Source organism: Oreochromis aureus, linkage group 6 (assembly GCF_013358895.1).
Source record: "Oreochromis aureus strain Israel breed Guangdong linkage group 6, ZZ_aureus, whole genome shotgun sequence".
NCBI lineage: Eukaryota > Metazoa > Chordata > Actinopteri > Cichliformes > Cichlidae > Oreochromis > Oreochromis aureus.
The window spans coordinates 19,065,334-19,080,095 of record NC_052947.1 but is presented as its reverse complement, the minus strand read 5'-3'; the positions used below and the strand labels follow the sequence as shown (position 1 = coordinate 19,080,095).

Here is a 14,762-nt window from a genome sequence, read left to right as displayed (position 1 = left end):
TTAATAACTTTGCCTAAACATTGACTGCTTTTCTTCTACCAACGCATGACTTAAATAACATTCTTTGATTTTTATTTTTTTTAGTCTTAAGTCAAGAATTTCTGTTAGAAACTGCAGCTAGAAACTCTCTTCAGAATTACACTTTAATAAACCTCTAGAATTTTTAGCATTGAGGGTTTTAAAAAATTCAAAAGGCAGTATTGCACACAGGCTGACAGAAGCTCAGTTGGCTGACTTATATTTGAATCATGATTTGAAAAATTTCCATGGGCCCACTCAACTCCATTAAAAGGCGTATTCAACATGAATTGCAGACCGAACTGACATTAAATGTTACCTAACATATAGCATTTATTTTCGAGACTTGGAAACTATAAACCTTCTTTGCTGGACAGTCATGCATGTAAGCTCTGGGTCTCAATTAAACTGAAATGCATAATTAGGTTTTCTAACACCAGTAGACTATTTTCACTAAGATTATCTATTGAAGAATGTTAAAATCCATACAAAACTCAATAAGCTCCATCGAAGTGACAGATGTAGTTGAATCTCATTAAATAGCAAACATCTATACTTGTCCAAAATATTGCACATAGATTATTTTTTACTGCCTGACTGAATATTAATTCAGAAGTTCAGATGATGGTGTGAAAAAGACAAGATTAAGTGAAAAAAAAAACTGAATTAGGCCATGAAGGCTTTATAAACATATTATTTCCCTTCAGTAAATCTGAACTGGTCTGCACGAAACAAATAATGCATGTGTTTTATCATGTTAGTCTAAATCTGGCTAAATTTGTAGGTCAGCGTGACCTCTCTGACTAGCCATTCATGAGGTTTGATTTTATTCTGTTTGTTATTTTGAGTGACTAAATAAATACATGATGAATGTCACACAACCTTATTCTTTGACAAAAGTTCTTTGTTTTCCTACCCGCTAAAAGGCATGGCAATTTCCAGCTGAAGTGTGAATACAATGTCATTACATGTACATGCTTACAAAAGTGCCTTGTATTATTATCTGCCACTGGTTCTTCATCCCTACTTTACTTGCTACGATAATGATTATCATCTGAAATGAGTCTTTTCTGTTCATTTATATCTTGTTTTATTGTTATTTGGTGCTCCAGAATAGAAAAAAGGTGGCTAAATAAACAATACACAATACACCATAATAGCTAAGTTCAAGTACACAAACCCGCTTGCTTGTCTGTAATATGAACAAGGTTATCACTGTGCTACACTGGAAAGTTCTGGATGTTTCCCTGCAGGGACTTCACTTTACCCTTACAGGGAAACCACAAATTTTCAGGGAACAGTGGGGGAGGCTTTTTTTGTCAACCTCAATCAGCGCCAGCTTTCCAGAGGAGATAAGGCAGGGCAAAATGTCGCATCCTACAAACAGACAGAGGAAGTGAGAGAGTCTCTATGTGAACAGATCCACAGACTGTTGAAACTCCAGCACAGTTACAAATTGCAAATACTCTTCTGTTAGAATGAAGATGATTTCCTTCCCCCCAAAAGTGGTGCTTCAGGTTCAGAGTTTGGCTTAATGCTGCACATATCACAACACGCAAGTGATCAGAGCAACTTTAGAGTCTTATTTAGCAAAAACAAGAGAGTTGACAGAAGAGGATGATAGGGATAGGGTGAGATGGAGGCAGATCGACCGCTCTGGAGAGATCCGGAAAGGAGCGGCTGAAAGAAAGTCTCCCTCCAATTCATGTTAATGTCTGCCTCATTTATTGTGATAATAATTTTAGTTAAAATTGTTTGGGACTGAGACAAAGATAGACTCACTGATGAGAATGTATTCATATTAAGTTACTGTATAGATGATGCTTCAGGATGCATGATTTAATATCAGTGGTTCATCACAGTTATCATTAGGTCGCATACTATGAACAGAACTCACATGTCATCTAATCAAGTTATTAGCACAAGATAAACCTAACCCCAAATGACTGAAGAAATAACTTAAATATAAAATATTTGACCTGAGTTGTGGAGACCACTGGTCCATCGTGTGGATGTCACACTTTGCTTCTCCTAGGCGTGAAATGAACCTGCATTTCATCCACTAATTGGAAGGTTGGTGGTTTTGATCCCTTGCTTGTACAGTCTTGCAGTACCAGCAGAGGGTGATAATTTATTTAAAGCCAACAAGTTACCAAGGAGTAGTCTATTCCATAAAGGGCTATTCTAAAGTATGAAGGACTTTCAAGGGTCCTTCTATGCCAGGTAAGATTAAGCTAGATGGCTGATATGTATTTACACATAAATGTATTAGTAATGTTTCCTTAAAGGTTTGCCCATGACTGTTTTCATGTTGGCTTTAAATAAATTATTGCTGTCTTCTGTTACTACAAGGTATTGCAACTTAGGCATGTCTGTAAGTTCTCAGTCATCCAGGTCATGGTTGTCTAAGGAGCTTATGGTTTACGTTTCTTGAAGTATTTTTCACTTTATATCTTAAAAGCTTCATCAAGTCAAAAGCCAACTGATGGAGAGACACAGATAGGAATTAAAGCGTGTGTTAGAACTGAAGAATGAGAGGTGAAATGCCTTCAAGAAATTTAAAGAAGTCCATTTGCTTTCTTTCCAAGCTCCTTAGGTAACTTAAGCATGCGTGTCCATATCACGTCTGGAGAGGCAAAGCGTGACATCCACACGATAGCCCAGCAGGTCTATTACATCCTTTTCCGTGATACTGGGTTGGGGTACAACTGCAAATACTCCTGTACTGCATCCCAGATGAAGCAGAAGGAATTGAATGTCTTTAAGGTATTGTTTTTAGCATAGCGTAGTTTGGGCTCTGCATAGACGCCTCAAAAATGTAACTGATTTCCAGTACATGCGTGCAGGTGATGCTCAGGGCAGAACAGTCCAACCTCGGACCGTGAATATACCAAATCCATCTGCAATGTTTCCGCTTTGGATATTTTCAATTAGGATTCTTTTATGAGCCACACAGTCATGTCTGATCTTTTTCTTTTTTTTTTTTTCCATATCAGGGTGGAGCTGTATCATAAACATGAGTTCTCTGTGAACTGCTGACTTGCACCATGTCAGTTCTGCTGAATAAAAATAAAGTGTTAGATAATCGATTATAGAAGAACTTAATTTTGCAGTGAGTTAAGCAAAAGGAAATGAGAATTTTAGGATTAAAAATGTAGTTTAAAGACCATTCAAAAATCATGATCTAAGAAAAGGTTTTTGAAGCAAAATGAACTGAATCATACGAAAAACACAAGAATTCAAGACTTTAGTCTAGTAATGTTATTCTCCTTCAAACGCAGGGATTATGTAATTGGGTCAGTTTGTTTGCATGTTTTTAAGGAATCTAGCATCCAGTTTTCAAGATCTTGTGTTCAAATTTTGTGTAATGGTAGAATAACAGCTTGAGCTGCTTTAATTTTGGTGAAAATCAGGTCAAGGTCAAGGTCACACCAAATGTGAAATCAGTGACCCTGATTGTTAGCATCCAAGGTCAACATATTGTAATATGTTGATGTCATCATATCATAATAAAAACAGGTTGAGGTCAGCATGTTGTAATAAAACATCATAAAAACTTTTAGTACACCTGTTGCTCTTCAGGGTAAGTTACACTGTCTAAGTGCTCTTGTTTGGTATTTGTAATGTTGCGCGGGATATTTTATTGGCACATTTTGAGCAGCTTAGTCCCAGCTGTTTGAATATTGTTGCTGAATATGTCCATCCCATTATAACCACAGTCTATCCACGGCTGCTTCCATTAGGATAACGCACCTCAAAGCTCAAATAATTGCAAACTGATTTGAACGTAACAGCAAGTCCAGTGTACATAGATGGCTTCCAGAGTACCAGATCTCAATCTAATTGAGCACCTTTGGGATGTAGTGAAATGGGAGATTTGGATCATGCATGCGTGACAAATCGGCAGGAACTGTGTGATGCATGAATCAAAATCTCTGAGGAATGTTTCCAGCACCTTGTTGAATGTATGCCAGAAATAACTGAGGCAGTAATGAAAGCAAACCTCAAACCACCACCACCAGTAGTAAGGTGTACCTAATAAAATGTAAGTATATATTAAATCGATTCCTCACATTTTGGCCATTGAACTGATTTCAGAACAAAATACAAAGACCTATAAAGATCAGTTTTAAAGAAATATGATACACATTCCAACAGCAAGTAAGAATAAGGGGTAATGGAGGCCCACAGGTTTTAGGTGAGGTGGCCATTTTATTAATGCCTGCGAACAATGTGCGATTGCTCTCTCTATATGCCATACTTTGAAAATGCTTTGTATAGTGCAAAGTCCTGCTAATTTGCAGTAACCAAACTTGACAATTTACAGTATGATCTAAAAAAATTAAAAAATTAAAAAATTTCTACAGTGGAACATAAAAAGATAAAATTGTAAATTGTTATAGAAGCTCACCCCAAAACCCCCCAAAACAAACAAACAAACAAAAAAACGATAAAAAAGGTGTTAAGACATAAAAAAGCAGAAAAACAACACTTTCCTTTTTTAATGTTTTAATGAAATCAAAGTGTCTTCAGATGTGGGAGTAGCACAGCATTTTTCATTCCTCATCAGAACTTAATGAAGATTGTTAGCTCGACTATCTGTCTGGGAGAAACCCAACACTTGTCTCATTTGTGTTTATTTTTGTTTAATCTGTTAATTGAAGACCTCAAAATAGATTGTTAGTTGAGTAATTAAACAATGAACATATAAACTATGATTTTTTTCCCAACAAAGAAACTTCATCATTTTTAGCAATTAACGGGCCTAATATTCAAATGGCCACGCTGTTTTCTATCTCCGATGGATCCATGCAGGTGTATGGCACTTCTAACCGCTTGTTTCTGGCTTTGATGACTAAACTCAAATCTTCAAGCTCCATCTGGAAATCCTTTAATATCTTGCGGGGAATCTCCTCAGTGAAATGCTCCTCCGGGTACTGGCCAAGAGGGACCTGATGAGAACGGTGATACATTTATCAAATTAGTTTCATTATTATATTCATTTGTAGATTTTTTTAATGACATAGTAATATACTTCACAAAAAATTTACTGTAAACATAATTTCTGTCATTCTTAATGAAATCTTTGCTGCTTACAAAGTCACTGGACTGCTTGCTGAGCAGCCACATGGTGGCCATGCCCTGAACTGTTACGTTGACATCAGGGAAGGTCGCCAACATCGTGGCCTCGCTTGTCGTCCCCTTTGTGGTCGGTGGCGGGAGTTGCAGGGAGATGGGAGTGTTGGGCATCCAGCCACCATAGTCATACTGCATTTAATCAATAAGTAAAGGATAACTGATTAATAAGAGCAATAATCAATGTGTTTAATTCCTTCTTTGTTTTTCAGTATTGTTGGCACTTTCTTGCTATTGCAGTCTCTTTGCATGACCATCAGTTTGAGATTATTTTATTGTAGGAGAAATCAAACAATTTTTGAACTTGTATTATATTTAGAAAAACTAACTACTTAACCTAACTTTGGTGTTTCTTGAAATAACACCATATTTTTGTTTAAAAGTTTAAGTTTAAAATGAATATTTGCAAAACAAACATAATTCCCCCAGAATCACCTTTACTTAGTGTTTGCTGCTAATTAGCAACTGTTCACATAAGATTAGGATTATGCTTAAAGAAATCATTATATTAACTAAGTATAAGCCCTTTAGAGCATTACAGCACTACAGAGCTGTTCATCGCCGGTTTACTCTACAGTTCAGTTTAGAAATAACCTAGAATTTTCTGAACATGAAACACTTGAATAACTCCATGAATTACAGGGACTCACCTGTCCATAGTTCACGGCTGCATGCTGGGCTGAGCAAGTGAAGATTACCATGGTGACAAACTTGACCAGCTCAGTCACACAAGTGAATCTCCGAGGAATTCCTGTTAATCGGAAAGAATTACTTAAAGGAGACCAAATGAAAGTTAGACTTATGCTTGCTTATAATACACCTATAACATACAGCTGTGGTAAAAACAAAGTAAACCCAGTTTAATTCTTAAATTTAATGTATTAGAAAATAATCCAAATAATCTGATTAGTCTTCAAGGCAGTTGCAAATCCTCCCAGAATTGGATGTCCCAGCAAACTCACCATAATGCAATGCTTAGAGAAACTGCAAAAAAAACCCCAAAGCCCCATCTAACACTCTGAAGGCCTCAACTAGCATGTCATGACAGTTCAATTAAAAAAACAAAAAACAAAACACTGAACAAGTTTGGCTTCTTCTTTTAAACTTGAGCTGGTTGTGCAGCCACAGGACCTGGGCACCTTACAGTCTCAGGTTGTATTTACCTGCTAAGGATCATTATATTTTTTGTGCCCTTAGAATTGAAAGAGGGTGTATGTTGTTGTTTTTGTTTTTTTTGTTTTTACCATGACTGTATATAGTATATTAAGAATTGAGATATTCTTTGAAGCTTACCTGTTTCTGCCCGAGAAAGGAATCCATGTTCAAAAATATCCAAAATCCACTTCTGAAGTTCAGAGTCCTGCTCGACTTCGCTGTCAGTCTTGTAATAGTAGCTGAGAATTCCCTGCACAAACCTTTGAGAAATGGGAATAAACTGAGCAAAATATGTGTTTTATTATAGATTTTATGCACACATTAGGTAGATGAGACACTCTGTGTGTAAAGTGCTTAAAAAAAATAAAAGGTGAAGCTGAAGACATGATTATGCCATAAATAAATCTTTTGTCTGTGTGTATTTAAATGGCACTGAACACCAACGTGACCTTTTAGTGATGACACATTACGTGATGATTATGTTTATTCTTGTGTGGACTGTGGATGGACTGAAGGATAGCATTGGCCTTTCAGCTGGTTGAGCTAAAAATGACTCTTAGACAAAACACACAATAAATTTCTTTAGTTTTCTTTCTTATTTTTTGTCAAGTTTGACCAATAAAACTAGTGTGAGGAGGCTTTGGTGCACTTTTTTTCAATTACTTGTTCAATTTAAAAAAACCCTAAATTTTCACAAGTTCTTTATAAAAAAAATATAAGAGCAAAACCACACTGAAAACAGACTTAACACAACAACAAAACCTAGATAAAAATTTTTAAATTTAAAGAAACAAACAAATAAAAATACATATATAAACCCTGAGCCAGTCTCTTGGGTCTATGTCGGCACAGGGAACTTTTTCAAAGCTTCTTAATCTCAAGAGTTCACTTCCTGGTTGAATAAAGGTTTAAAAAACATTTAATAATAGTTTTTTTTGATCATTAACCTCATATTTTTTTGTGCCGCTACAGGGTGGTAGGAGTGAGGTTTGGGTGGTTATTTTTTGAGTTAGGAGTCACAGGCTGTTGTACTTTCCTGTTACCAATGGCTGCTTTGTCAGTTATTAATTTTGGATTATTTCAATACTTTGAAATGCAACATCAATAACATCATAACAGTTAGCAACATAAAGCTGAAAAGAATCTGGAACACAATGATACCTGTGGATGATATCCCAAATCTTTAGTCCATCATCCCTGTAGTAGAAGTTTGGCACAGCCTCCAGCCCACGTTCAGCAATGTCATCTGGCATGCAGAGGGAGCTGTAGGTCACTGAGGACACTGACCTCTGCAGGATGGTAAACATGCCCTCTCCACCCGATGCTGCAAACTAGAGAACGGGCAGCTCATGGTTAGAGACAAATGTTGTACATGACACTGAAAATGAAACAGTTCTTTAGTGTGCTAGTCATCGCATAAAATATTAATATTTTCACTGCTTACCTGAGTGAAACTGCCAGTCTCAGATATGAGAAGACTTCGAGCTAAGAGGTTGACATGCAGTGAGTAGCGTGTGTGAGGTTTGAGAAGCTAAGGGAAAGAGGAAACGACATTAGCAAGACGATCATTTAATATATTGTTAGTACACTTTTTTAATATAGTGATGAAATTCATAGGTGGTACTAATATGCCCGTTATGGACAAATGCTTTCCACACCATTGAAATGAATGGTATAGCAAACGTCAGTTACCTTGTACAGAGGATGCACCATGGGCACGTTGCGCAGCAGTGACACTGCAAAAACCTCAGCCAGCAAGTGCGTGCGCAGAAGGTGAACATTGAGCTGATGCTCACTGAAATCTGCACTTCTTACAAAAATCTTGGCGATCAACCAGTCGTACTCAGAATCAGTAGGAAGAAAGATTGGATTGTCATCTGATGGAGTCTGCTTCAGCTACAGAAGGACAGGGCGGAGTAGTCATTTGATACAGATGATCAAGTATACTCCTACAATCAAGTACTGATCAAGACTGATGAAATTTCAGTTACTGTTACTATAGTCATCAAAGCCAGTCAGTTACTATATTTGGCAAGTTTATCTTTAAAGTTTGATACTCGGCTGTTCACTTATGGGGAATTTCCACTGAATCCCTTCTAACAGAGAGCATTTCTTCTGAACAGCTTTATATGTTGCTTTTAATTAGTTTTTACTGATGCTATCTCTCTCTGCTCAGTAAATATGTTGCATCTGTTGCATCTGTGTGAGTGTATTGTACAGAATGAACTGTGAAGGCTGTTTGTGATTTTGGCGCCATAAAAGAAACTGACTTGATTTATCTACGTGTCAGACTCTGCAACCTGGAAATTACTATGGGATGATTATTTCCACAAGGCTAAGGCTCAGGCAGAAGGGAAAAAGGGTGTATTATTAAATTAAAGCTTACTGTCTGAATTACCTGAATGGCAATCGGCATCAGCTTATCATCAGGAGCTTTGTGGAGCAGGACAAGAGGAGCCATCAAGTACTGCTTCTTCCCATTGATGGTGTTTGCTTTGACTCCATCCAGGCGCTTGTAGTCACACAGGAATATGTTCCCTTTCTGTTTGAAAATTCAGGATATTGTAGCAATCTGAATATAATGTTTGCTCATGTAAAAGTGAATTTGTTGAAAAGATCTAACTGATACAAGAAAAAATTCTTTCTCCTTTTTCACCAGAGACAGTCACCTTCATTTCATCTGCCAGGCTGCATTGGCCATGGGGAAAGACCATGTCATCAGTGACAGGGAAGTTACTGGGCAGGGCTGTACAAAGCTGAATCAACATGGGGTTGACACCATTTAGAAACTGGTAGCCAAAGAAAGCATCCTCTTTCCAGTGTTCCTGAACATATTCTGTGAAAAAGAAACATTTAAATTCAATTTCTGACTTCATGTCTTAAATGTTATATCAAATATAAAAAAAAGGTAAGACCTTTCCGTAAATGTGTTGATACACATTCTTTACATTTTTAAACACTTATCATTAATGTAAAATAGAGCTTCACGTTCTTCCAAGATTAGATAAAAAACAACAACAAATGAACACATACTGTCATTAGTCATTATGGCAGCAGCTTATTATAGGAATAATTTTAGAGTAACAGCTAAGAACATATTATTGTTCATACAGTATAAGGACTCCATCATGCTGTGATGTTAGTTACCTGATATGTCAGTCTTTTTGCAGCAAAACACTCGATCGATGCTGTCAATATTATCCCACTTCTCCTTACAGTTATCCATTCCCTTCAGCTTCAGCTCAGTCAGTCTGAAACAGAAGAGCACATTTATTTAACTTCATTATGATACTTAATATACTTTTGATAAGTAAAGAGAGAAATATGTTTGTTTCTTGTGTATTTGTTCTATAATATTAGAACTTCACCCTGTGGAAGCAGTGTAGAAAAACTCTGTACTTTTGGTGAAGGAGAACTGAACCTCATATGGCAGTGACGATGGGTTTTCTGCCTTCATGGAGTGAGGTATTTTCTCTGCATATGCATCCCAGCTGATAAAACAAATAAACAGCAGAGTGATGAGGAAGTTAATTACAGTATGACATGATATACTTTTTCTGTGCAACATATGCAATAGTTTAATTTCTTTTAATTAATCCCAGCAGACAAAGAATATGCTGTAATGCTTAATTTTAAGGTTAAATATCATTAGTATTAGGATATTCAGCTATAACTGGAGAGCATTTGTATTCCAGTTTCAGGAGCTGTAAAGCTAAAACGTGTATAAGCTCTGAATTCTCACCGATAGTCTTCCTCTCGCTGATGAATCTCCTGCTGCCGACTGTACCTGCCAAGATGATGGTTGTCTTCAAAGACTCTCAGAGCTAAATAAGAAAAAATGGTTTCAAGTTGTTCTTGTAAATATGGTATACTGGGAAATTGCTTTAGACTCGTTACAGACTTTGTGTTACATCTTCTGTGGTCTGTAACCAGTAACAAGATTTAAGATGAGCGCATTTCCCAAACCTTTTCCATCCCTGAAGCGGTGCACCTTGCTATCAGCGATCCAGCGGTAGATGGGAAAGCTGTAGATGTTTCCTTCAGGGGATTTCACTTCCACCTTGGCACAAAACCAACTGTCTTCTGGGAACAGTGGGAGAGACTGTTTGTCTAGCTCTACCAGCAGAAGATTTCCAAGGGAAGTGGAGCAGGACACCTTAAACTTTGATACCTAAAGAAATGATATAGCAGTTTGGGCTGAGCTTACTTTGGTATTAGGCAACATGCTGTTGCTGTAAGTCACAGTTAGTGTTCCCCTTACTTCCACTCCAAATAAGTAGGTAAATAAGTAAAGTTTATTTATGTAGTGCTTTTAACAGACATCACAGTCACAAAGTGCTAGACAACAATTAAGACACCATGCTAAAAAAAACAGATAAAAAAAAAACAGCGAGCCTACGGGTCGCAGACTGAAAAGCTCTGTCCCCCCCATAGTCTTGATACTTGTACGGGAGTCAACAGCACTGTGTGTAACAGGAAGTTGTGACAAATCGTCTGGATGATTTTGAAAAAAGAATTTCATGTGTATATAATGTCATATAGGAAACCTGAGAAACGTTTAATCATGGAGATGCATATTTCAGACTTACGGCTCCTCTGACGAAGGATGAAGCCCCTTTCAAGCCCACGAGCCACTTGCGATCACTCTCCCCATCTGTGCCCACCAGCTTAATGAAGACATTGTTAAGAGTAGTGGAATTAAGGCGATCACCAGTGAATACGGTCACTTCATACTGCACCATTTTTCCTCTTGAATGTGGTCAAATCCTGGTGGGAAGACGTTATAATCATACTTAGCACTGATTTGGAAATGTAAACATTTACAATTCTGGCATCACAATGAAAAGGACAATGGGAAAAGAAATGTAAGAGACTACGTTAAACTTCTTCTTTTTGTTTTACCCATAATTTCTGACTGAAATCCAGTGAAAAGATCTCTTACCTTTATCAATAACAAGAAGAAGTTCTTCAGAACAACTGCTCTGTATCACCTCCACAACTTCTCTTTTTATTGATTTAAGCGGGGTGGTGGGGGGTGTTTCCAGTCAACTGCATCAGCCAGGCCTTGTGATGAAATGCTGGACATATATGAACAATTACTAAGCCTGAGAAACCACATTTCATCATGATGAATCAGCTCTGTTACAGTGAAATGTAGAACCATCAAAGCCAGCATAATTTTGGGAGAATTTGCTACAACCACAAACACATCCACCTTAACAGTTTTGAAGTCATAAATACTTCTACCATGATAAAATGCTAAGTACATAGTACTGTGCAATAGTGTCAACCCTTCAGTTCTTTATATTTTGCTAATGAAATGGGTAATGTGCGCAGTAATTTATTTAAACAAAAACATACATGAGCATACAGTACATAAGGCAAAAGCTGCTGGCTGCCTTTTCTTCAGTTCTCTGTCACAATGATCCCATACTGCTTCAGTAACGTTGAGAGTTGGGCTCTGGGGAAGCCAATCCATGGCTGGTGCTGTTTTATTGTGTTTTTCTGTCCAGGTATGATTTTACTGCACTGACAGTGTCTTTGGGATCATTGTCACTCTAAAAAAAAATAAGCTGCTGCCAGTCAGAAGCCTCAAAAAGTTGATTCTGTTCATCTGGACATAGCACTAGCACCACTGAAAAACAATGGGCTGTTAGGTCAGCTTCTTGGTCATTAATATGCAAATTGTCATGACCATTGTTCAACAACCACTGATCAAAGACTATCGATCTATGATGATTAATCAATGGCCATAAGTACCATTCACAGAAGTTGGGGAATGGCTGCAATCAGAGCATTAAAAGATGTATTCTTAGGCCCCCCTTCGATTCAGAGTTCGGTCTTTCTCTTTTCACATGTACATCCTCATCATTGAAAGTGTGGCCACTGACTGCGGTGTCCTGGCCTGACAACTTAGCTCTTCTGTGTTGTGCTATCCGCTTAGACAGAGGTTATTTGGTTTCCCCACTGTATAAATCAGACTAAACAGCATACACTATATTACTCTGTTTGTGCCGTGGGACCCTAACCTTGGGGTGAAACAATTTTTGAGCAGTGTGTTTTGGGGTTTGAAAGCCACAGAGATGCGATGTTTAAAGAAAATGCATCTCAGCTTTTCCGATACTCCTGAAACGTAAGGGATCGGTTTTTGGTTAGGCAGCATTCGTCCTTCTCTCCTGGCTCACCTGGAGCATTCTTTAGGTGACTTCCCAGCTTTGACAAATGTCCTAAGAAAGCTAGCCTTTCATTTTAAATATCCTCCCTACTGAATTTGATGCGTTTGTCCACTGAGTTAATAAGATCAGTGAATTGTGGTACGTCCTGAGATTTGATTTTCACCCTGGTGTCATCCACATACCTGAACCAATGACTAGGTGGTGTTCCAGGGTAGGATAACAAAGCCCTCTTTTCCACTTCTGCCATGTACAAGTTGGTCACAATGGGTGAAACTGGGGAACCCATGGCACCCCCATGTTCTGCCTGTAGTACTGACCCTTGTATGTGAAATATGTGGAATTAAGACACAGTTCCAAAAGCAAACACACTTGGTCGGTGCTGAGAGTGGTCCTGTTGCTGAGGTTGGGGTCATCCTGTAATCTCTTATGAAGCACCTCCACTCAACAAAACGGGTTGAGGATCGAAGCTAAAAACGTTGAGAGGTTATAAGAGACCGAGTTCATCATATACCCTGTTAAAGTATCTTCTGTAAATCATACAGACTTGGTGTAGCTTCCCCTGGGTATAGCCTGTGGCTTGAGGTCCAGTCAATAGCATTATCTTGTTCTAACTGCTTTAGACAATCTATCACCATCTTCCTAAAACCACTATCTGGTTCTTGTTTCAGGGACTCATTAGTATTTTTGTTGCTGAGCAGTGACAAAAAAAAAAATTCTCATGATAGTCTTTCTGGTTAAGCAAAACTGTGCACCTACCCTTGTCTGCCGGAAGGATGATGATGTTGTTGTCATTACTAAGCGATGTGAGTGCTTTCCTCTCCTCCATGCTGATGTCGGATGCTGGGGGCTTTGCTTTGCTGAGACAGGCCGAAACATTGGCCTGCACTTGCTCTGCTTCCACATCTGCAATGAGAATTGCTGTTTCAGTGGCTGTGATCAGTTCACTAGTGGGATTTGTCTCGGCGTCACAGCAAAAATCAACTCATATGCAAGGACGTTTTTCTCTGCTTGGGTGAGATGTCTGTCAGACAAATTTTGCTCCCTCTTATCTGCATCCTGGGTGTGGCATCCTTCTCTCTTCTGACCGCCGAGGACACTCTCCATGTTTGGTATTTCTGATGCACAACAAGTAGATCAACAATTAAAGAGTACGTCCATTCCCCAACTCTGTGAATGGGACTCATTGCCATTGATCAATTGTCATCAATCAGTGGTCTTTGATCAGTGGTTGTCAATCATGACAATTTGCATATTAATGATCATTAAAATGACCTCACAGTCCATTGTTCGTTGGTGGTGCTAGCCACCACCGACCACCAGCAGTTTATAAGGTTGGGGAAACTTGCATTCAGCTGAGACTGAAAAAGTCACTTGGATGAGTGACGAAACATTTGCTTTCCAGATAGTATTACATGGTGGATTGAAATCCAGTGGTACTTTTCTGTGTTCATAATTCCAGTTTTGACAAGATCCCCAAAACCACTGGTTGGAATGGAACCCCAAACCACAACAGAGCCTCCACTGTGTTTTACAGATGGCTACACTTATTGCTGTACCTCTCTCCTGTACTCCGTCCTCCAAACTGATGATGATTTGAAATAAAAATTTCAAATCTGGATTCATAAGTTGGTAAGTCTGTCTGCACACACCGGCTCTATGCAGTTCTTGTTGAATTTGACATATGTCAGCGTCTTCTCCCTGTTTCCTGTCATTAAAAATGGCTTTGTGACAGCCACCCTTCCACTGAGACATCTCTCATGAGGCTTCAGTAAACATTTTGATGACCTGAAGAGCCAGATGCATCTTTCAGGTCCTGAGTCAGGTCTTTGTTTGATTTTTTTTCCTGTTCCTTAAAAAGATTACTTTCAGATGTTGATCTGCTATAGACAGTTTCTTAGGGTGGCACACTGCACGCTGTGCTGAGATATGCCAAGTTTTTACCCAATAGCACATTGGGAATCCCTTTGTTGGTGCAAATTGTGTTACTTTGGAATTTTTCACAGATTCAATAAAAGAAGTACAAACAAATTGTTGTGAACAACACTGGTTCATCTCTTGCGTTAGATACCCTTTTCATTCTTGCATGATAAATGGGTCCGTTTTAAGTGGCTTGAAAAACAAAATAACATTCCTCTGAAAACAATCAGCTAGAAGGACCAGACTGAAAATAAGTGAAAAAGCAGCCAATGTCCAAAGAAAAAGGTTGAATGACCTCCAGAAAGCCTGGAGAACTATTGCTCAAGAGCACTTAAAAAATTTCACAAAAATTCTTCAGAG

At 38.2% G+C, this 14,762-nt stretch overlaps 1 protein-coding gene across 1 annotated transcript; it reads right to left on the bottom strand.

Moving 5' to 3' along the window:
• Positions 1–4,559: 4,559 nt before the first annotated feature.
• Positions 4,560–11,272, bottom strand: LOC116330065 (hydroperoxide isomerase ALOXE3-like). Its single transcript, XM_031752249.2, has 15 exons — positions 11,252–11,272; positions 10,899–11,076; positions 10,276–10,480; positions 10,052–10,133; positions 9,678–9,800; positions 9,457–9,560; positions 8,979–9,145; positions 8,708–8,851; positions 8,002–8,205; positions 7,754–7,840; positions 7,471–7,640; positions 6,448–6,569; positions 5,805–5,905; positions 5,116–5,286; positions 4,560–4,970 (listed from the first exon to the last, which is right to left on the bottom strand). Exons 2-15 carry the CDS (start codon positions 11,049–11,051, stop codon positions 4,791–4,793), a joined length of 2,013 nt encoding a protein of 670 aa, XP_031608109.2. The 5' UTR covers positions 11,052–11,076; positions 11,252–11,272; the 3' UTR covers positions 4,560–4,790.
• Between the last annotated feature and the right edge of the window lie 3,490 nt (positions 11,273–14,762).